Here is a 23,490-nt window from a genome sequence, read left to right on the forward strand (position 1 = left end):
GGCCCTTGCCCACCGCACTCCCTGCACCCCCATCCCCGCCAAGGGGGAGCTGGCTTCTTCAGCTGGCATTTCGCAGCCCTTTTTCCTCATCCTTTCAACTCCAGCAAGTAGACAGGAGTGATTAATTATGATCCCCGGTCTACTGATAGGAACCCAAGACCTGAAAGGCCACGTGGCTCGCCTGGGCCCAGGGGAGCTGCCGGAACTTGCATGCAGGTCTCCGGGCCCCCGTCCAGGGCTTTCGCTCACTGGGTCATGCACGGGCCTTGCCCCCAGCCCCCGACGCCAGCCGATGTCTCCGGGCCTCGCTCCCTCTGCTGCGGGGCCTGCTCGACCCTGAGTGACCCTGTATGCGGGGGTTGGACCATTCACTGTGTCACCCGTCATCCTCCCTCATGAAAGTACTGCCCAGATTTCTGAAAAAGGGACTGCCTGGGCCTGGGAAGGCACGGTCAAGACCCTGCATTGCTGGTGCCCCAGGAAACTGCCGCCGTCCCTTTGGGAAGCAGCATGACCCTGTGGCAAGAAACATAGAAACGTTGATGGCGGTGGAGCGCGGACCCCCTCCTGGGAATGCGGCCTGTGGGAATGACTCATCACAAGCCCAGAGCCTTATCATGCATGAGAGGTGTTCGGCCCATGGCGGAGGAAGATTGGCACAAACGTGAATGTCTGACCTGAGGGGAAATGTCACCAGTCGGGTGACCAGGAAATGCAAAATCACAGGAAAATACTGGTGGCAACAGCATTCAGTAAAAACAATTAAAAAGCAAAGTCCAGTCAGAGTCATAGCAAAGTAGATAAACAAGATGCTTCTGCAGGGGAAAGTCCTCCAGAGAAGCCAGCGGCCAGGCTGAGAGGGGACAGCTGTGACAGCTGTCGTCTTTTCAGATGGAACAGACCCGGGTGGGCAGGCCTCGGGGGAGCGGAGTGTGAGGGTGCAGCGGTGGCCCGAGGGCGCAGGTAGCAGGCAGGCGGCCTGGAATGTGGGACATCGGCGCCCAAGCACACTGACCATAGGCTCTGCGTCTGTCCGGACGTGGCCTAGATGCCCAAGGAGCCGGCCTTGTGCGTAGGGCGCTGTCGAAGATCAGTCCCTTCACTCAACAAGGACTTGTTGAGCACCTACTGTGCACCTCAGTGTTCTAGGCACTGGGCCCACAGCAGTGAATAAACCCACCAGCCCCTGCCCTCGTGGAATCGATGTTCTAGAGAGGGAGACAGAGCCCTCGAATGTAGTAACTCCTCCCCCGGCACGTCCCAGGTGAGTCCTCCCCGCTGCCTAGGAGCACGCAGCGGGCTCCAGGCCCTCGGAGCCGCTTCTCTGGTCTGTCTGCAGCTCCTCTCGCCTCAGCACAGCCCTCACTCGTGGGTGTCATTCTCTGGGGCCCCGCCCTGCAAAGGATTCCCACTCTGCATGTCCTTGGGGACTGTCCCTGCCCCAGGTTTTGTTTCCACTGGGTATCATCTGGGTGAAGAAGTTATACCTGTCTGGGAGAAAAGAACCAAAGCAGAGTCTTGTCACAGCTGTCCCCAGGCCCCGCATCGCCGGGGCCCCGCCAAGGCTTCCTTCGCATCTGTGTGCAGAGGGCCTGCTCTGCTGGCACCATGCTGGGCACAGCCAGGGAGCCAAGGAGGATGAGGCCCAGGGCCCAACGTCCCCGGTAGCTGGACATGGACCGGTGGCCACGATTCAGAACCTACCCACTCTCCTGTGGGCAGCCCAGGTGGCCTTGCCCAGTGTAGTAATAGAAATAGCAGCCACTGCTATGTGCCTGTTAGGTGCCAAGGCCTCCCAACAACCCTCTAGGGAGGCATCGCTCCCATTTTACAGATGAAAAGAGCAAGGCCCAGCATTGTTCAGTCATTTGCCAAAGGTTACAGCTAGTTTACCCCAGGTTCAAAGTCAGGCTTCAAAGCTGCACCTTCAAAGTGCTGTCTCCACCTCTCCCCTACCCCTAGTTGTCCTCTTGTAGCACCTGTTTGTCATTGTCTTTTGTCCTCTTGCTAGTTCTGTATCAGCTGCCACCAGTTGCATGGGAGCATGGCCACCTGCCAGAGTGGACAGGGCAGTGATGTGACTTGGACACCTGGATTCTCACCCTGGGCCTGCCTGTGACTTGTGTATGGTCTTGAACTATTCTCTTCCCCTCTCTGGACTTGATAGGACTTGCCATCTCTGAGGACCTCTGGCTTCACGTTCTCTGATGAGGGTAGCAGAGAGGGAAGAGCGGGTGTTTCAGGTTCCCAGGGGCTAATATTTCAGCTCTTAACAGAACACAACCCACCATCTGACTAAAAAAAACCCTCTTTCCAACTCCCATCCAGAAATAAAGACGACAGATAAATAAGCAGCAGTAGCCTTTTTCCGGGAACCAGAAATAGCGCCCAGTGCTGACTGATAGAAAGAGTCTTATTCTATTTGGGGGAGAAGAGCTGTTGGCACTGTTGTGATTTTCCCAGGGCGGAGCTGGAGGGAACTCTGCTGTCGCTGTCCCTCACATGGGGCGGGGCCGGCCTGTCTGCTGCCACCAAGGCGCTGGCTCCACCGCTGCAGGGCGCGGCTGCTTCCTCGACCCTCCCACTCAGGTGACCTTTGTGTCCACAAGCTAGACTGTTGTCACCGTCTTCATCTCAAAGGCTGGGTCCGTTTGTATGACCAGACGGCAGCGTGTCCTCAAGCAAGGCCTTTGCACTGGCCGTTCCGTCTGCCAGGAGCGCATTTCCCCCAGATGCCCAGGCTGACTGCTCGCCTTCCTGTGCCTTCGCTCAGCGAGGCATATCCCGGTCACCCCTCCACCTCCACTGGCAGCCCCCTCACGCTCCCCGTGTCACCCGCCAGCACCATCTAGCTGTCCCTTTTACTCATCCATCGGGCTTATTGTCCGGTCCCTGCACCTGGAAAATGTCAGCTCCACGAGGCAGCGTTGCCTGTGTTCCTTCATTGCTGGGTCTCTAGCTCCAGGGATACAACACATTTTTTTGTTGGTGACCGGTTGTTGAAACCAAAATAGAAACAGTAGTAGTTTCTGATTTACTGTGATTTCACAGGCGTGGCAGGATGATTTTGGCTACAAGCAGTAGAGTCATGGTGGTCTGCTGTACCCGAGTCCAGCGTCGGGACAGGCCCTGGGCGTGGGGCAGCCTGCAGCCCAGTGAGGGACACAGGTTCCTTTCCAGCCTCTGCCCTGCGGGCACAGGACTGCCTTCCCCCAAGGCTGACCCCCACAGACTGAGCTTGGTCTGTGGGCCTTTCAGGCCGCATGATCAGGGAGGTCTCGGTCCCGGGCCCACCCTGGAGAGGGCGCGGGGTTTGCAGCTGGTAGTGCCTGCTTCTCAGGGTGTGGTCAGCAAGCTCCAAGTTAGGATAAAGGAAGAAGAGCATGATGCCGTGCCTGGGCCCCTCTTTCTTGTCACACTCGGTCCTTGGCCACCTCTGCTGGGTCCTGCCACCACCCAGGCTACCACCTCAGACACCAGAGCCTGAGATTTCGGAAAGGTGTGGGTGTCTGGCCTAATGCTGGATGCGGCCTGTTCGTTGGAAGTGTCTCGTCTCTGCATTTCATCTGGACCCCAGATATCTCCGGGAGAGCACTCCTCATCCTTCTCTGGTTCACCCTGGCCTTGGCAGGGGCGGGGCTGGGGGACGGGTCTCTGCAGGTTTTCTGGAGGATCGAAGGAGACACTGTACCCGAAGCATTTATTTAGCCCAGTTTCCCGCAGAGAGCGAGCGCTCGCTGGATGGCAGCTGCTGCCGCTGGGGTTTTTTCCTTATTTTTCTTTTTCAATTGGTATAAGCCACGTACCATAGAATCCACCTTTTTAAAGTGTAGATACAGTTCAGTAGGTGTGAATATATTCACAGAGTTGTACAACCATCACAATTATCTAATCCCAGAACATTTTCATCACCCCAAAAAGGAATGTACGCATTTGCACTCACTCCGCATTCCACCTGCCCCCCAGGCCCTGGCAACCACCAGTCTCCTTTCTGTCTCTATGGATCGGCCCATTCTGGACATTTGGGATGAAGTCATATATTTTGTGGCTTTTCTAACTGGCTTCCTTCACTTAGCAGAATGTTTTCAAGGTTTATCTACATTGTAGCATGAATCAGTGCTTTTTATGGCTGGATATATTCCATTGCATGGATATATCACGTTTTGTTTACGCACTCATCAGTTGATTGACATTTGGGTTGTTGCCACTCTTCGGCTGTGATGAATAACGCTGTTATGAACATTCCTGGACAGGTTATTTTGTGGACATATGTTTCTGTCCTCTTGGTTGTATAGCTAGGAGTGGGCTGCTGGGTCACACTGGAACTATGTTTGACTGTTTGAAGAACTGCCAGACTGTTTCTCAAAGCAGCTGGACCATTTTACATTCCCACCGGCAATGTCAGGACACTTGTTATTGTCTGTCTTTTTGGTTGTAGCCAACCTAATAGGTGTGGTTTTGATCTTCATTCCTCTGATGGCTAATGATGTTGAGCATCCTTTCCCGTGCTTATTGGCTATTCGTACATCCTATTTTGAGAACTGTCCGTTTCAGATCCTTTGCCCATTTTTTAAATTGGGTTACTGGTCTTTTAATTGTTTGGTTGTTAATAGTTCTTCATAAATTTTGGATACTAGACCCTTATCAGATATATGATTTGCAAATATTTCCCCCCATTCTGTGGGTTGTCTTTTCACTTTCTTGATAGTGTCCTTTGAAGCACACAAGTTTAAAATTTTGATGACTTCAAATGTGTCTATTTTTACTTTGGTTGCTTGTGCTTTTGGTATCTAAGAAACCATGTCTAATCCAAGGTCATAAAGATTTACACCTGTGTGTTCTTCTAAGCGTTTTATAGTTTTAGCTCAAATGCTTTTTCTGCATCTATTGATAGGATCGTGTGGGTTTTGTCCTTTATTCTGTTGATATGGAGCGGGCACTTTTTCTACTAGGGAGGCCGTGGTCAGTAGCATGGACTTGGGAGCCAGCTGCCCGGGGATGAGCCCCCAGCTGCACCCCCTACTCGCTGTGTGACTCTGGACAGGGAGCTTCACCTCTCTGTGCCCCATTTTCTTTATCTGTAAAATGGGGGTGACAGCACCTCTTTGTGGGGTTCTTGTGAGGGTAGATGATTGCTTTGCAGGCTGTGTGGAACAGTGTCTGGCACATAACAAGTGGGGTTTATTGACTGTTGGCCGTTAGCCGTGACATGACTTGAAAGCTTTGGGCTGGGGTGGGAAGGGCATTGAAGGCGGATCTAAAAGCCAGGCAGATTCACCTGCTCCGAAAACTCCGGAAGCTCTGACCGGAGGTGGTCTGTCTGACTCCAGGGATCTCCGAGTCTTCCCATGGGAGGGCTGGGTCCAGGGTGGACCCCCTGCCAGGCCAGGTGGGCAACTGCTGCAAGCCGGCCTGCTGCCACTCTCTCCAGTTTGTTTGGCCTGGAGTGTCACGCCCCGTTAGGGCTGGGCTGGAGGGGCTGCAGCAAGGAGCCTTTGCGCAGGGCGCTTCCTCCTTCCACAGCCTGCCAGCCCCTCACCCGTGTTTCCACCCCGGCTCTGACTCTGGGCAGGGGGTGCAGAAATGGGGCCCTGTTTAGACAAGGGCTTACAGCTGAGAGCCAGGACACCCTCCCCCCGCCCCAACCCTACCTCCCTGCTCTGATGTCCCTGGCTTCTCTTCTCCTGGCCTGCCATGTGAGCCTGGCTCCTTGTCCTGGCTCTGTACGTGGCTGTCAAGTGACCTTGGGCAAAGACTGCCTCTTTGGGCCTCTGTTTCAGCATCTGTCCCTGAGGAACATGAGCGCTCCGTGCAGAGGGCCTGCCTCGCCGTCTGCCAGGGCTCCACCCTCCCTGGGTCCCCGAGAACCTGCCATCGCTCTGCGCCTGTTTGGAGTTTGGACTTTGCTGGTGGGGGCGGGGGGCGGGGAGGGAAATTAGAACACTTTTAATGTTCCCTGTGTAATTCTTGGCACTGGCTTTTATGAGATACGTGAAGCTGGATCTTACCTTGGTTTCAATGTTTTAATGTACTGACCTCTTAGCCGGCCACGTAGTAGAAGCTGTTGGAGACAAGCTGCTTTATTGTTTGCTTTCGGTTTGGTTTCCAAGTTTGTGGCAGGGATGGGGGTGTCACCCCCATCCCACTGATGCTCAGCCTTTCCCAGCTCCTGTGCCCAGAAATACGGGGTGGTCTTACCTCCTGGGAGCTGGTGCCCTGAGTGGGGATGGAGGTAGACTGAGTAGTAATAACAAACCAGTCATGCAATTTAACAATCAGTAGAGAGATTCAGAATACACTTTGTTTTCCCGCGAATAATCTGTTCTGCCCTCACTCGGTGTCTGGCACCAGGAGCGCCCTGACGAACAGAGCACACCCAGCTCCCAGAGCTTCTCAGAAAACCAAACACGCCTGGAACCCACAGGGTGAGCGCGCACCCCTGCAAGAGGGGGCACTCAGGAAAGCAGCGGCGTGGGCGGTGGGGCCGGGGCGGGAGTGGGGTGGCAGGAGGAGGGCGGTGCCTGTGCTCGCGTGCGGCCCGTCGGGGTGACAGAGGGGTCGGGAGCCGCCTCTGTTAGGTGGCGAGAGGCTGCGTGCCAGGGGTCCCTGTGTGACTGCGAGCCGCTCTTTAATCCCCCCACCCCACCCTCAGCATCCTCCCCACGGGATTATTTGCAGACTTCACAGGTGATGTATGTAAAGCCCTTGGCAGTGGTAGACCCGGGGTAAGAGCTGAAGGGCTGGTGTCGTTCCTGTGATTATCATTAAGCTGATACTGCGTATGGAGGGGGAAGTCTTTTTTTTTTTTTTTTAACATCTTTATTGGAGTATAATTGCTTTGCAATGGTGTGTTAGTTTCTGCTGTGTAACAAAGTGAATCAGCTATACATATACATACATCCCCACATCTCCTCCCTCTTGCATCTCCCTCCCACCCTCCCTATCCCACCCCTCTACGTGGTCACAAAGCGCTGAGCTGATCTCCCTGTGCTATGCGGCTGCTTCCCACTAGCTATCTATTTTACATTTGGTAGTGTATATAAGTCCATGCCACTCTCTCACTTCGTCCCAGCTTACCCTTTGGAGGGGGAAATCTTCATTGCCCCAGAACAGAGTTCATAGTTGATTGAGTGAAAATTTGAGTTACAAAACTCAAATTGAGTTTTGTTGAGTACCTCGTTGTGGAGCTGTGTGTGTGTAACATGCCCAAGTGCGGGCTAGGAGGTAATCGCAGTCGTATCTGTGACTGGGTCTGGTTTTCACTTTTAGTTGATCTTCAGCCTTTGCCGTTATCGTGTATTGGTTCCATCATTACAGAAATGCTATTAGAAAATGTAATGAAAGTCTGTGCTCTCATTCCTGGGGCGTGTGGCTGAATGCGGCGTATGGGCCGTCAGATGGGGTGGGCAGGGGCGCTGAGGGCGCCCCGAGGAGAGGGCGGTGCTGACTTGGGCTTCTCCTCCACCCCCAGATGACAGGATCTGCTCACCACCCTTCATGGAGCTCACGAGCCTGGGCGGAGACGACACCATGCGGCTCCTGGAGGAGAATGGCCTGGCCTTCCCATTCAGTGAGTACCGCGCCCTGAGCGCACCACGTGGGGGCCGGGTGGGCCTTAAACTTCCCTAGGGTGCAGGCAGGCCTCGGCCGCCGGGGAGGGCATGGCCCCGGGTCCCTGGGTTCCTGGGTGGTGAGGGCCTGGCCCGGCGGCGTCCGTCCAGCTCACCCGCGGGCAGGTGCTGGCCCTGGTCGAGTCCACGCCGCCCTCCAGCTCCCACCTGCCCCTCCCCTGAGGGGCTGCAGGAGTTGTTGAGAGTTTCTTCCTGTACCTGCAAGGCTGGGCTTTGTGGGTGAATAACCTTGCTAACCCCTCTGTTTTTCTCTCCCCCACCCACAGTTTGCAAAACCAGAGTGGCTCATGGCACCAACTCTCACGAGGTGAGTGGGAGATGTGACGACTTGACTGCCCTGTGCCCCGCCTCCCCACCCCTGCCGTCCCCCTGCCCCTGATCCGTTCAGCTCGCGGTGTCTCTCTGGGAGCCCGCCAGGCCTGCTGCTGGATCCCGCTCCGTGCCCTGCTCCTGATGGTCGCGGCTTTGTACGCTGTCTCCACCCACACCCGCACCCTGTGCCTGTCCTGTCCCCGAGGCCGCGATGGCTGTGCCTGCCCCCTTTGTGCCCGGGCGAGCCAGGCCTCCATCTGACCAGGCCTTTGGCCCGTCGGTGTCAGTCACTTCCTGCTCTGTGCCGGGCACTGGCCTGGGCCCCGCTGAAAAGATGCCATCGCTGCCCACAGCGATCTGCCAGTCCTGCTGAATTTGGGAAGGGGGTGAGAGGCGGAAGGAGTACCCTACCTGCCGTGTACGTGATTGCCCCACCCTCTCATTCATTCCTGTGTTCACCCAGTGGTCATTCCCGGCCTTGGGTGCCGCGGGAAGGATGCGTAAGATGTGAGTCCTGCCCTGGTGGGGAGCACAGAGTCCCGGAGGCGGAGGGCACCAGCGGGGTGTGGTTGGGAGACTGGGCGGAGGAAGCCTTTTGGGGGCAAGAGGAGCTAATGGCCAGGCAGGGGCTCTGCTGGGTCTGTCGCCGTCCTTAAGAACCATGCCTGGGACATTGTCTTCAGGGGCACAGCCCAGCCTGGGGACCCCCTCATTAGGTGCATGGGAGGACACCCTGGGCCATAGACATTTGACCCACCCAGAAGGCCCTGTGGGAGAGTCTGTCCTGGGCAGCCCCGCCGTCAGAAATGCTCCCCCAAGACCTATGACTAAACGTGGACAACCCCGGCAGTGCGCCCTGGAGAAGATGTATGTAGTGTCTTTATCCCTGGCATGCATTTATGGGGAAATGTCTGTGAACAGATGTGTCCCTATGGTGTGGTACATGCCATCATGGGGCTGCAAGGCTGAGGGGGTCCCTTTGCTTGTGGGAGGGAACGTGAGGGCAGGAAATCCTGGCCTGTAGCAAAGGTCAGCTGTCTCCTAAGGTCAGGAGCCCTCGTGGAGCCTTCCCTGTCCAGGCCTGCCTGGGCTCCGGGCCAGGGGTGTGCGCCTGGGCTGGGCCCCGGGAGGGAGCAGGAAGGCTTCAGAGCAGCCAGAATCGTGTCCCTGGAACCCACACTCCCCTCACTGGCACCAGCACCTGCTCCCCGACCTTCCACCTGGCGCTTCTCACCACCAAAAGGTTCCTCTGTTGGTCAGTGCCTCGGGGTTTTCAGGACAGAAAGGCAACTGCAGTCGTTAGTGTAATTAGACCAGCCTAATGCAGAATAGGTCAGCCTGCCAGGAAGGAACTGCTTCTGCTGTTGACGTAAGAACCTTGGAATCACACCAGCCTGGGACCAGGTCTGGTTCTGAGCACCACCAGCTGTGTGACTTTGGGCAGATTACCCAGCCTCTCTGAGTTTCCGTCCCACACTTGTAACTGGGGATATGGTGGCTGTTGTAAGGATAAGGGAGTTGCTGCATGTGGTGCCATAGGGCCTGGCCCAGGGAGTGTTTGATACACTGTCGTGGAACCAGTTGCACTGGAGCCCGCTGGGTCATTGCTGACGGGGCGGGGGTTCCGGATCGAGGTGGCCACCCTCCTCCGGGGGAGTCTTGACTCCATGGGGTCAAGCGCCTTCAGGGGAGGCTACTTCACCCCTCAGTCCAGTTATCCAAGTCTGGCTCCAAGGTGTGAGCCACATCCCCCCCACTGCCCCACCCCTGGGGCTCCCCCAGCCTGCCGTGCACTGTTTCCGGGAGGGGCTCCTCTGCTGGGTGGGGGTCAGGGACAGAGCCCTGAGATTAGGGTCTGGGGTGTTGCAGATTCCCAGGGGGCTTGTGTGCCGCGGGCCGTCTGCCTCCTGGGAGGCTGTTAGCATCAGAGGGACGCCCCCTCTGGCGGGGTGCCCTCCGTGGCCTGAGCCTGGGGGTGGGACGCCGAGGCTCGTCACCCCCCTCAGGGGTGCCCGGGGATGCTGAGTGCAGCGAGGAGGGAGGGCATCTCTGTGCACGTGATTAGCTTTACACAGGAAAGGGGGCTTTCTGACCGGGGTCCTCACCTGTACCCCAGTCTGCCCGAGCCCTACCTCTGATTCCCCGGTCCCTCGCTCAACTGAAGTCGGGACTAGTTTGTTTTCATCTTATGTTCACACGATGGTTTGGGCTCCTGTCTTGGCTTTAAGCTGGTGTAAGCACACAAATTTGCTCCACAGTGGAATACCACGTCCCCTCCTTTAAAAAAAAAAGGCAAAAAAAACCCCCACTGAGTCAAAAGCTCGGAGGACCCTGAAGCTACCCCATGGTGGTTATTTTATTTATTTATTTTTAATTTTTTTGGCCACACTGCGCGACATGCGGGATCTTAGTTCCCTGACCAGGGATCGAACCCCTGCCCCCTGCAGTGGAAGTGCGGAGTCTTAACCACTGGACCGTCAGGGAAGCCCCACCATGGTGGTTACTGATGGTATTTTACAGGTGAGGAAAATGGAGCTTAAACAGGGCTTATGCAGCAAGCGCCAGGGCTGGGTCTTGAACCCATGTATGGCTCTCTTACTTTCATCAGATGGCTAAGGAGATAATTCACTGCTGCGCACGCACGCACGCACGCACACACACACACACACACATACTTTTCGTTTCCCCGTGTGGCCTGGATCTCTACTTCTGCCCCACCCGGCTGAGCACCAGGCACGTCGTGGTGGTGCTCTGTGACAGTTGATGTGAGAGGCAACAGCCAGTGTGGTGGCCAGCTGTCCAGCCCCGTTACCCCTCCCAGCAGCTCTGGGCGTCTGGTGGCTCCTTCTTGGGGCCCCGTGGCCTTGAACGAAGCATTAGCCGTGGCCCCGGCACTGGCAGCTGGCTGCAGTGGGCCCTGCCTCAGCCAAAGCGGGCAGGCTTTCTCCAGCCGCCCCTCTTCCCATCTCGACCTCAGTCCCCTGCCAGACCCTCCTGTTGGAGGCCTTTGTCCCCAGAGGATTCAGGGACGGGGAGCGGCATGTTCCCATTCCTCAAGTGCTCGTGTGGCTCACTCAGTGTGTAAGACGGCAAGGCTGGGGGCTGTTGGACCCCAGCCCATTCTGGGCTCTGTCACTTTCCAGCAGCCACTAAGTGCCGCAGGACCTCAGTTTCCTCATCTGTAAAAGGGGCGTGGTGTCAGTGCCCACCTCAGGGGTACATTGTGAGGGAAACACCAGGTGATTCATATAAAGTGGTTAGAACAGGGCCAGGTGTGTCATGAGTGCTCAAAAGGCAGCGCTTGTCGTTATGCAGGCTTGGACCCAAGGCCTCCCAAACCCTGATCCATTGTCTTCCGCTTCCTGGCCGTGCCACCCGCACGCCCCACCCCCCACCCCTGACCAAAGACTTTGTGGAGGAACCTCTAGGAGTTCATAAGGGTTAAGTAGTACACAACCCAGGGGGTCCCATTCCCTGGGTGCCGTGTGAGTAGTGGAATTGTGCAGTGCACAGCCAGCTCAGCCTTACATGGCGGCCCTGATGGTGCAGGATGTCCAAACCCCCATAGCAGGAGTGGATTGATCCCCAGGTGTTCTTCTCAAGTCCCACTCCACTCACCCTGGCTTGAGACTCTTCTTGGGGAGCCCTTGTGCTACAGGACCAGGGGTGGGCCTTGGTGGCAGTGCTCCGGACAGGTGACACACCCTGTGTCTGGGGCTGAGGAGGTAGTGCACTCTGACCAAGCCCTTGGCCCCCTGTCTCCCCAGATGGCCATCGTGTTCAACCAGGAGGGCCTGAGCGCCATCCAGCTGCCCTGCGTGGTCCAGAATTTCATCAACCACAACGCCGTCCTGTACAAGGTGTTTGTGGTCGGCGAGTCCTATACCGTGGTCCAGAGGCCCTCGCTGAAGAACTTCTCCGCGGGCACATCAGGTAACTGAGCCTTGCGCCATCTCTGGATGCCCTGAGCTCAGGGGCACGGCCGGAGCACGGCACTAGCCGCCAGTTTCTGGAGCGGGGAGAGGTGATCTGAAGGTTGGAAGAGTTGTGTCCAGTAGGCAAAGAGGTCTTGGGGCACGCCAGGTCATTGTAAGGGCTCCGTCTGTCTCAACTGCCATAAATTCCAGGAAGAACCTGGAAGCTTTCTGCACCCAGGCCGCTTCCCGGGGCCCCACGCGATAATGAGGCTCACAGGGAACACGCTGGGATGGCTGATGGGCCCTTCAGCGAAGCCAGGGGGGGATAGGGAGGGAGGGGCCCCGCATACTTTGAGGACCAGAGCGCTGGCTGCTTTAGCACGTCTCCTTTTTCCAACTGGGAAACACTGAGCTCCCTGCTGCTTCTGCAGCCGCTGAGGTGGACGCACGCTCTCTTCGGAGTTAGCGCACAGGGCACAGGACTTCCCAGCCGCGGGACCCCGGGCAGGTCAGGAGTGGGCACGGTCAGCCTGCCGGGCCCCCACGGGGCTGAGGAACGCATCGGGGAGCGTGTTTTGGATCAGTGGAGGATGGTCCTCCGTGTCCCTCAGATGTCACACAGTGGTGGCATTTGCAGGGTTCTGCCAGCATCGGGGCATCTGAGGGGGTCCTCTAGGGAGGCTGAGGGGCTCCACGCGCTCAGCTTTTCTTCAGCTGCTCACCAGCTCCAGGTGACCCTTGGCCGTTTCAAAAACTGACACTAAGACAAGGATTTGCTGGTATTGGGGCTGCTTAAAAGACTGTTCTAGTGGTTCTGGAGGCATCTCTAAGGCAAGTTCCGGAAACCTTTGGAACAGCGGCAGTGTCTCTGGAATAAGCACGGTTTTCCAAGAGGACCCCTCGGAGGATGTCTGGTTGCCCTTGTGTGGTTTGCTCTCACTCACTGTGTGTTTCTCTCTGGACGGGAAACCCGCCATCACCAGATGAAATGCCCAGGCTGCGTTATTTCCCTCTGAGCAAACAGATCTGTCTTCCTAAAATCCGTCTGCTGGGACTGCCTCTCACCATCAGCTCCTCATGGCTTCAAGCCACTCCTCTTTTTTTTTTTTTTAAATAAATTTATTTATTTATTTTTGGCTGCATTGGGTCTTCGTTGCTGCGTGCGGGCTTTCTCTAGTTGGGGCGAGCAGGAGCTACTCTTCGTTGTGGTGCACGGGCTTCTCATTGCAGTGGCTTCTCTTGTAGCGGAGCACGGGCTCTAGGTGCCCGGGCTTCAGTAGTTGTGGCATGCGGGCTCAGTAGTTGTGGCTTGCGGGCTCTAGAGCGCAGACTCAGTAGTTGTGGTGCACGGGCTTAGTTGCTCCACGGCATGTGGGATCTTCCCGGACCAGGGCTGGAACCCACGTCCCCTGCATTGGCAGGCGGATTCTTAACCACTGCGCCACCAGGGAAGCCCCAGGCCACGCCTCTTGAATGAAGTCCAGCTGTTCCCGTCCTCTCTCAGCCGTTCTTCCCATTAACACAACCCAGAGAGCAGACACTGTGGAAATTGTGTCTCTTTCCACTGCCCTTCTGAGTGCTGGCGGGGCTTGCAGGGCATCCAGTCCTCACACTTGTCCTTGCCTCTACCCACTGGGCTGATGGAATGATCTGGGGGTGGGGGACCGATGTCAGGAGGGGTCTTTTTGTATGTGAATGTGTACTGGCAAGAGGCATTCTTATCAATTGTGGGCAGGATGGGGCTGATATTTTTTTAAGCCTGTTTATATTGTTTCCTGATTTTTAAAAATATGTTCTTTAAGTCTCTGCGAAATGTATTAAGGGAAGAGTAGGTATAGCTTTTTATTTATTTTACCAACAATCACTCCATCTCTAAAAGAAATATACCACCTGGTTTCCTTCCTTTCCACATGAAAAATGCCCCTCTTTTCCTCCCCTTTTTCTCCTGGTTGCAAAGGCCTGGGCCAGTTTCCATCTGGGAACCACTAGTGGTTGGGCGTGGGCTCTGTGTCCTGTGTCTGAGGACAAGGGCTCCACATCTGTGTCTTCTCATGGCCATTCCAGGTTGCCAGTTTACCATAATATGCAGGCTGGGGCCGAGTAAATCGGTGGAGAAACACAGAGCTAACGGAGAAGTGTTTATTATGCCCAGGCGAGCTGAGTGATTTTCACTGTGTCCGTCCCTCCATCCCCGAAACTGATTCTGTGTCCACTGTCTTCAGGGCATCACACCAGCTCATTGTTCTTTTCACACGTGTGTTCTCTTTCTGGATGAGAAGCGCAGTGTGACAGCGGCTCTTTAAGCTGGACCAATTGAGCAGGGGGCTTCAGGGCTCTGGCTTCTTTCCAGCCCCCTCCCAGCTTTCTGGTTCCCATGGCCCTGCGTGGCGGGCCCCCCGGCCTCCCCTGTCCATGCAGGGAGATGGGGGCTCCTTGAGTGGGATTCTTTTGACCTGCAGTGACGATGAGGACACCAGCTTTCCCTCCACAACTACTGTGTTCTTTTGATTCTCAGATGTACTTTTGGTTTTCACCTGTTAGCATCTCTGAAGTCAGGTGTGTCTTACGGCCACAGGCCTCTTGCAGTTGCCTCTGCTGGAACTGAAGTCACGTTTTTACGGAGAGGGTTGAGGTTGGCCTGTGCCAGCCCCAGGAAGACATGTTCTCTGCCCTTGGTCCACGGTCTTGGGGAGACTGCTTCCCTCTCCCCACTAGTTCCAGAGTCGCAGTGGGCGTGTTTCTCTGCTCCCCTTTCTGTGCGGTGGGTTTATTTCTGTTTCTTTTCCTCTGTGGGCACAGCGCCTTTGTTATACTCTGCACGTGGGCCTTTTCTTCCTTAGGGGTATGTATGTAAAGGAACGACACCGCTTACCACATAGAGCAAGGGTCAGCAGGCTTTTTCTGCAAAAGTCCAGAGTAAATGTTTCCAGCTCTGTCATATTAATGCTGCTGTTGTTGCCTGAGAGCCGCTGTAGACAACATGTAAGCGAATGGGCGTGGCTGCGTTCCAATAAACCTTTATTTACAAACACAGGTGGTGGGCCAGATTTGGTGATCTTGCATGGAGAGGCCCTCAGGTGTAACAAATGCCCTGTTTCCTTGAACCTGCCAGGCGCTCAGCCCTGGGATCCAGCAGGGAACTAGGTAATCAGCCAAGTGTCATGCCCTCGTGTGCTCATTTTCTAGCGGGAGAAACTACACACCAGGGAAGAAGTAATGAAAGGACGAATTGTAGCAGCACAGATGAGGGACCCCAGAGGAAACAGTGGGTCCTGGGACACCGCTGGGTGAGGGGAGACACTCGGGCAGGGCTGCCGGGGCCGGCCCCTCTGCAGAGCTGATGCTTGCATGGGATCTGGGAGGAGACCTGGGCCACCGTCTGCAGCGCCATGACATGTGAAGAAATCTTCACATCTCCCCCCGCCAGAGATGTGAAGATTAAGCAAATGAAACTGAAGAAGGTGTGGCCACAGCTCACAGCTGCACCTCAGACTCACTGGGATATTTGGATGCTAAACTTGTCACTTACTCTGCTTCTTTTGAACCTCTTTTTCTTGTCTGTAAATTGTGGACAAAAATACCCATATTCCTCTTATTGCCTCCCCTCTCCTGTGGGCGTTCTTGGTGGTTCTTCACGGGGCTCCGTGTGACTCGGGACTAGTCCAGGAACAGAGAGGGGATGGGCCCCCCCAATCCAGGGTACACCTGTGATCAAGGTGCAAGGGCCCAGCCAGGCTTATCTTTAGGGAACTCTGTATCCTGAAGCTGCCCAAGGAAACTGGCACCAAGGGATGCTCTGACCCTTTCTGACCCGTCTCGGCTTCCACAGTCTCCTGGTTCATCAAATGGCCGGAAGCCGCTCCCACTCTGTCCGGCCCCTGCTCAGGCCGCACATGGGGAGGATCTGAGTAAAGAGCAGCTCTCCCCTCCCTGCTGAACAGTCCTCTGGCCAGGGCTCCCAGGTCAGCGTTAGCCAGGAGGAGAAACGAGTCTCCTTTGAAATGGTCCACACTTTCGATCTTGCCACAAGAAGCTGTTGGGTGACATGGTCTGTCCCGTTCAATGGGCACTGGGTACACCCCTCCGAGCGCCCACTTCCTTCCCTTCCTGGCCTAGCTAAGCACCCATGGTGTTCCCTGTGGCTCTTGCAGGCTTCCCAGCCTCCCTGAACTTGGCTGTGTGCACCTGCTCTGGGTGGCCTTTCTCTCCCCAGGCCTGCTCTGCCATCCTGGCGATTGCCCTTGGGTCCCGCAGGGTGGGTGGGAGGCACCCTGAGCTCAGTAGGACTGGACCAGGCTGGGCTACAGGCTGAGAAGGTGGGCAGTGCCTGCAGAAGGCCGGAACGCCCATCCCAGCTGCTCGAGCCCTGCTCTGGGCTCTGGCCCGTGGGGCTTGCCACCCTCCGAAGGCTCACTCTTCTTGGCTGTCGGCGCCCAGGAGTCGAGGTCGGTGGGGCTGCTTGGCACCAGTCCTGCAGGGTGTTTATTTTCCCCAGGCTCCTCCCCAGGACCGTCTCTCGTGCCCCCCGTCTGGACTGGCTCTGGTCGGAGCGGTAGGAGGACTGTCGGGCACACCGGGGCGGCAAGGGGCCTGCATGCCCCGCTAGCGGGAAAGATGCCAGGTACATCTCAGTGCCTGCCTGCTCAGCCTCCGCCCGAATCACTTCCTCATGCATGATTGTTGCAGCGCTGTAATCCTGGAGGTGGGAGGGCGGGCGTTGGCAGCCAGAGCAGGTGCCTTCTCGGTCTGGCCCCTGGCACACAGCGGTGCTCAGCCAGGGCCCTTCCTGGCCGGCGCTTAGGGGCCTGGGTCCCAGGGATGAGCAATGTGTCCTGGGGGACGGGAGCCATAACGCCCTGCCAGGAAGGACTAAAGCAGAGGCTGCTGGGGCCACGTCGGGGCTCGTGGCCCGGGCCATTCTTGGGGTGGGGGGATCATAGTGTGATGATGGCCTTTACTAGATCTCAGCCCCGAGGCTCATGGTTTTGTGATTCGTGCATTTGTGCGCCACACTTCCAGCTGCTGGAGAACATGTTTCTGACCGACTGACCTGCCTTTACTCTCCAGGGGCTGAATGAACAAACCACCTGCTCATCACTCTCAATGACCTTGGGATTGATCTGCCTCTCGGGCGCCCCCATGGGACCGAGGGGGCCCAGGGGGCAGTGGGAGCAGGGAGGGAGGGGGTGGGAGATGTGGAGGGTATTTCATGGGGCTGTGCTAACTTCCAAAGCCAAACAGAAATTATTCTGTATGCTTTCTTGGATGGGTCCTACAGAAGCCCATGCTCTGATTTGTTTTTTCCTTAAATAGTGGGGAAACAGCAAAACCCTTTGTATTTTAAACACTCACGTGCCAAGTGGCAGCCTAGCCCTTTCTCAACTGCTACCCTGAAAAGGCGTTCCGTGGGCAGAACCGGGAGGGGAATGCTGGATTAAATGGCATCAGTTGACCTCTTTACTCTGGGCCTTTGATATTCACATATGCAGCATTTCCCACTCACTTAGCCCCCTTTCTGGTGCCATGTCCGTGAGACACTCTAGACACACTTTGGGGAGGGGGGCCTCAGGTATTGGGGAAAATCAGGTATGGTTCTGTAAGACGAGAGCAGAGGCAGAAGTGCGCTCATCAAGCCATTCATTTTTACACAGGAAGAAAAATGGAAACAGGGGCCCTGCCTGGGCGTGCGTCCCTCCGTGGCGTCATGTCTTCTTGGGCTGGGTAGGGAGGCCCAGGTGGCTGCCGCTGGATGCTGAGCCTGAAGGCCACTGTGGCCTATGGCTGGGGTGGTGCTGTCCCCTGGTGTCGGGTGCTGGAATCACCGTCCCCGCCTCGAGCTTCTAACTCCGGCTTCTTCCTGTCTTTGCTTTTTCAGACCGCGAGTCCATCTTCTTCAACAGCCACAACGTGTCCAAGCCAGAATCGTCATCGGTCCTGACCGCGGTATGTCCCTCCCGCCGAGCACTGGGTGTGGGGTGCTTTTGGCTCTCCAGCGGGGCAGGGTGGCAGGACCTTCCCCCCAGGCCAGGGGCCCAGGGAGGTTCCAGAATCCCCTCTTCCTTGCTTGCTTCGGGCCTTCGTGCCAGTGGTCATCACAGCCACGCCCGCTCGTCGCTAGGCTACTCCAAGTGGATGATTTTCGAACTCTCCTCCTACATGAGGAGATCCCCCCAACCGTGAGGAATTTGAAGCCCTGCTTTCTAATCTGCCTTTTGCCTGATTTAAGAAAAGGGAGCAGGAGACAGCACCACCTCAGTTTTCCTTTTTCTTTCCTTGCCCATGTGAGTCCAGTGAGCGTTTGTTAAGAGCCTGCCGTGTACATCTGGGGCTGCTGGGGTAGTTCACGGTGGGTAATGGGCTCGGGGCTGCTGTTCAGCGAATGTCGCTGTGTGTCAGGCTCCATCCTCGATGCCCTGCGGCCCAAAACAGCCTTGCAGGGGTGGCCAGACATCCCCGCTTTCCTGAGGCGGGAGGGCTGCGCTCAGCCGGATTCACAGGGCTCCTCACTCAGGGACAGAGATGAGGTTTGACCCCAGAGTAGTCTGATGCCGAAGCTGGGTCTTCCGGGAATTTGGGATTTCTTATCTCCCTGGCAACTGCTGAGCAGTTACAAGTCAGCACTGGGCCACCCTCTGCTGTTCCTCCGTGTGTCCTGAGAGCCAGGGGTCTCTGCCGCCACTGCCGCGGAAATGAGCCCCCTGCCAGCTCTCCTGCTCCCCTCCTGGCCATGCTCGGAGGGTTTGCCAGTGTCCCCTCCACAGCAGACCCCCACCTCTGGGCCTCACTCCCCACCTCGTTCCAGGTTCGGGCCTCCTGTCCCCCGACCGAGGCCGCCTGTGCTTTTCTTGTTTGTTTCTGGTTCCTTTGAGGAGCCAGCTGTGTGCTGAGGGTTCGACAGAGCACAGGCGTGGAAGGGACCTGGAAGGAACACCAGCGTCCCTCCAGATGTTAATAGACATTCCCTGGGAACAAGCTTTGTGGTCAAGGATGCTTGGAGAACAACCAGATTTTAAACAGAACCCCTCAGCGCCTGGCTGTGCACATTATAAGACGTAAATAGGCGTTCTGTGCTAGAAAACGTTCTGGTCTCATAAAAGCTGTAGAAACTTCAGGCTGGCCCAGCTCCGCAGGGCGTCTTCCCTGCGAGGCTCTCAGACCTTATTCGGCCTGTGACTCTTGGAGGGGGTTGGCATTCCACGGACTTGCCAAGAGGCTGTCCCTGCCACTCCCCTGGCACAGCGCAGCTCTAGTCACCACTGGGCTGTTAACTGATGCCAGAGGGTCACTGTGAGGGCCAGAAGCAAAGTCACCTTCCTGGCTAATCACCCACCTACCATTCAGCCTGTGTCTCCATCTGCCATGTGGGAAAGGTCGGCCTGGAGACACTGCGGGGCCTTCTCTCCACCTTTAGGCCCCGCTGCCGTCTCCCCCTTCCTCTCATCTCATGACTGCTGTGTGGGGATTCCCCCAGGGCTGGCAACGTGGGAAAGAGAAAAGGGAAATGCAGTCAGCCGTCCCCTTTCCACTCGGGATGTCAGGCCCACCTGCACAGACAAGTCCATTCCCAGACCTGGGTGTCCAGACAAACCCCTTAGCAACCTCCTGCTCGCTGGGGTCCCTCCAGTCTCCATCTCAACCTCGTGCAGGTGCCGGGAGCCCTGCCCTGGCCTTGAAGCCCCTCCTCCCTCCCTGGCCGGATGCTCCCAAGGGTGGACGCAGCTCCCACACCCAACTGGCAGCCCCCGCAGACACGGGTACAGGGTATTGGTTAAGAGTGTGACACTGACGAGACTGCCTGGGGTCAGACCCAAGCTCCACAACCTTCCAGCTGTGTGGCCTCGGGCAAGTCACATTGCCTCTCTGAGCCTCGGGTTCCCCGTCCCACCCTGTAGGGTGGTGGTGGTGTTCAGGGAGTCCCTAGATGAAAAGCACCATGGCAGTGCCGGGTATGCCGTAGGTGCTCAGTCAGTGTCAGCTGTGACTGGTGATGGGGGACCCGGGGGGTCCTCCTGAGCACCTCTTACCGCCTCCATCGCCTCCTTGTTTCAGACAATCAAAGGGCTCCAGAAGGACTTCTGAGATTCCTTAGCTGAGCCGAGAAAGTGCTTTTATAAACAGCGGGGTCACGAGGCTTTGTAACAAAGCAGCGGCCATTGGTCCCCTTGCTGCCAGGCCTGAGCCACAGGCCCGTGGCGGTGGGGGTGTTTTTATTACCCCGTTTCCTGGGGTGAGAAAACAAGATGCGGCAGGGCCTGTTATGGCTCAGGGCACGCAGCAGGGACTGGGCAATGCCAGGCGTCCTCCCAGGGCTCTGACTCGGTGAGGGACCCGGGCCGCAGGACCAGTGGCCAGGCTGCTGACCTGGGCTCAGGCAGGTGCCTGTCATGGCAAAGCTAACGTAGCCGCTTAGAAAGCGTCTCGCCTGGACGAGACGCCGAGGCAACGGGGTCATGGGCGCTTTTGGGGGTCGCCGTCTGCTATGCAGAGCTGGTGGAGGTGGCTTTCACAGTAGCACACGACGGTGCCCGGTTGTGGGGTCCCTGCCCTGCACGTGTCTGGAAGTTCCCCATCAGCCATTCGGCTTCCTGAGCTGGGGGTAAGCACCATGTGTCCTGGGTACCCAGGGCTCTGTCCCCAGCCCACCTGACCCAGCCTCACTTCTTGTTAACATTAGTCGTTTTAATGTGAACCGTTCAGTGGCGTTAAGTACATTCACAATGTCGTGCAACTGCCACCTCTGTCTAGTTCCAAAGCATTTGCATCACCCAAAAGAGAATCCTGTACCCACTGAGTGTCACTCCTCATTCCCCCTCCTCCCAACTAATCTGCTTTTTTGTCTCTGTGGATTTACCTATTCTGGACCTTTCATATTAATGGAACCGTACAGTATGTGACCTATTGTGTCTGGCTTTTTTCACATAGCCTGATATTTTCAAGGTTCATCCACGTGGTAGCATTGTGAGAACAGTATTCCACTGTGTGGGTAACCCATTTTGTTTATCCAGTCATCTGTTGATGGACATTTGGGTTGTTTCTACCTTTTGCCTATTGTGCACAATGCAGCTATGAGCAGTGGCATACAAGTTACACACCTGGGGTGGAATTGCTGGGTCACATGGTAATTCTCCATTTAGCTTTTTGACCCAGCTTCTTTTCTATTTCTGATGGATGAGCTCCTGTGCTTCCCCTTTGGCCCCGAGCCCACAGTCCACAGGACTCTGGTATCTCCTGAGCACCACACGTGAGCCCTGTTCCGGCTGACATGCTGCCGTCCATGCCCTGAAATGCAAGTGGAGCGGCTCCTCCAGCCAGGCATGTGCTGTCCCCATCACATCAATGACCTTGTGATTCCTCCCAGCAGTCTGCGATGGAGGCCTCGTTGGCCCTGTTTTGCAGATGAGCAGGCTGACGCACACAGAGGCCAAGTACTTCCCCCTAAGACCACAGAGCTAGGAAGTCACAGTCAGGATTCAAATCCAGATCCCTCGGACTTCAGTCCTTCCCAGGGCGGTGTTCTACTTCCTTGGAGGCCCGGGCCAGGGGCCACGCTTGAGCCCATGAAGACTTGTGTGCCTGTCCCAGGCCAGCTGTGATTAGAGCAGAAAGTGAGCGGTGTCAGCGGGAGTCCAGGGGACGGCCCCACAAGCCCTGTGGGAGCTTCGCCAGAAGCTGAACTTGGACCCAGGAGTTGGGCAGGCGCAGCAGAGTAGACTCTTTGGGGAAGCCCACTGAGCATGAGTTAGTGTGGACACACCAGAGTTAGCGACTCATCCGGAAGGGGAGAATTGTGAGCCCCACCCAGGAGCCCTATGACCACCACCCGCCCCTGCCCAGTTCTGGCCAGTAAATGAAGGCCGGTCCACGGAACCCATCACCTCACAGCCTTGAGGCTCCGGCAATGGTGGGCCAGTGCGGTGATGCTGACAGAAATTCCCCCCGCTGCCCGCCTCTGCCCTAACCGTTCCAGCTGCTCCCAGCTCTCTCCTGTGGGTTCCTGCCTCTGCACCTTTGCTTCCACTGTGCTCTCACCTGGGTCCCTTCCCCCCGCCCCCCTCAATCCTCCCCATCTTCAAGGTCCAGCTCACAGGCTCCCTGAACCACACAGTCTTCCTGGGTTCACAACAGACTCTCCATCCCCTTCCTCCTTGCTAAGAGGCTTGGGTTTTACAGGCTTAAATGCCTGGGTGCAAATCCAGCCCTGAGCTGTGTGGCCCTGGACCGGCCCCTGACCCTCTCTGAGCTTCAGCTCCCCTGTGTATAAAATGCTGATAATGGTGCTCGCTCACCTCCCTGGTGGTTATGAGGACTGGAGGTCACGTACGCTGTATACCCAGCACCTGCCCAGCCCGTGGCAGGACTTGGAAATGGCCATCCTCGTGCTGACTCTGGTGGGTCTGTCCTGCCTCTTGCCTGCAGGTAAGGCCCGGTTTGTGCCACCTCACTGGAGGGTCTCTGTGTGTGACGAGGTGTGGAGCCTCCCCACCCAAGGCCTGACTCGTGTGTGTGTGTGTGTGTGTGTGTGTTGGCAGCTGGACAAGATCGAGGGTGTCTTCGAGCGGCCGAGTGACGAGGTCATCCGGGAGCTTTCCCGGGCCCTGCGGCAGGCGCTGGGCGTGTCACTCTTCGGGATTGACATCATCATCAACAACCAGACAGGGCAGCACGCCGTCATCGACATCAACGCCTTCCCAGGTGAGCGGTGGGGCCGGGCGCCGCCTTCACCGGTCTGTAGACTGGTGGCCTTGGGCGGGTGGCGGGGACCGGAGAGTCGGGCTGACCAGCTCCATCCCTCACTGTCTGGGGCCCGGGGTCAGAGCAGCCCCCGTTCAGCCTCAGCCCCACCAGCCAGTGGGTTTACAGGGCGCGTAGTGGGCCTGCAGCTAAACGCATGTTCTTTCCCCTGCCTCTCCTGGCCCGATGCCATCAGCAGTAGCTTTTCTGGGCCAAATCTCAGCTGACCTCTTGGGCCCTTGTAGGTTTAAAGAGCTGAAAGGACACTGGAGGGCATATGAACCCCAGTTTACACGCAGGGAGGGAGGGAGAGGTTGTCCCAGGTCATACTGCAGGGTGGTGGCAAGGCTGTGCTCCTTCCCCCGCCCTGAGCCACCATGCTGGGGACACGCTCGGATCCAGCCAGCTCCCCGCAGCTGGGGCGCCTGCTCCGTGCTGTCTGCGGCAGCCCTGAGGCAGGAAGCACCGCCGGGCCTGCTGCCCCACCAGGCTCTGCCCTGCACCCCTCGGATCCCAACTCAGGGAGGGGCTCAGCGGGAGACATCACCAAAGAACCCTCAAGGGGACCGTTAACTTCAGCAGTGATGGTGGTGGTGGCCCTGGGCTGAGCTACTTCACAGAGACACGTGCTGAGGCCAAGCGACTCCCCATCTTCACGGCAGGTCAGGGACAGAGTGCTGCTTCTCTCCCTCTGGCCCAGAGCAGCCTGGGCGCTTACCCTCTCGGTGGGCATCTCCGTCTCAAGGCCGTGGCTCTTGCCTTTATTAAGCACCTGCCCTGGAGGTAGAGCCATCGTCACTGCTCAGTGGATATGAAGAGAGGAAGCGGTTCCCACCCTCGGGGAGGCTAGCATCTCACGTGAGAGCCCTGCTTGCAGGAGGGCACTGCTCAGCGGGCGT

At 57.0% G+C, this 23,490-nt stretch overlaps 1 protein-coding gene across 2 annotated transcripts in view; it reads left to right on the plus strand.

The window, feature by feature from the left end:
- Window positions 1-23,490, plus strand: part of ITPK1 (inositol-tetrakisphosphate 1-kinase) — a gene marked incomplete at its 5' end in the record, with an annotated part of 212,149 nt that overhangs the window by 183,091 nt on the left and 5,568 nt on the right. For both annotated transcript variants that reach the window (XM_082451339.1, XM_082451340.1), the window contains 5 exons: window positions 7,472-7,570; window positions 7,898-7,938; window positions 11,711-11,876; window positions 17,736-17,803; window positions 22,390-22,552. In XM_082451339.1, the coding sequence (XP_082307465.1) occupies window positions 7,472-7,570; window positions 7,898-7,938; window positions 11,711-11,876; window positions 17,736-17,803; window positions 22,390-22,552 (537 nt within the window). The remainder of the gene's footprint in view (window positions 1-7,471; window positions 7,571-7,897; window positions 7,939-11,710; window positions 11,877-17,735; window positions 17,804-22,389; window positions 22,553-23,490) is intronic.

This window comes from Balaenoptera physalus (assembly GCF_965194825.1).
Source record: "Balaenoptera physalus genome assembly, chromosome: 2".
NCBI classification, from domain to species: domain Eukaryota; kingdom Metazoa; phylum Chordata; class Mammalia; order Artiodactyla; family Balaenopteridae; genus Balaenoptera; species Balaenoptera physalus.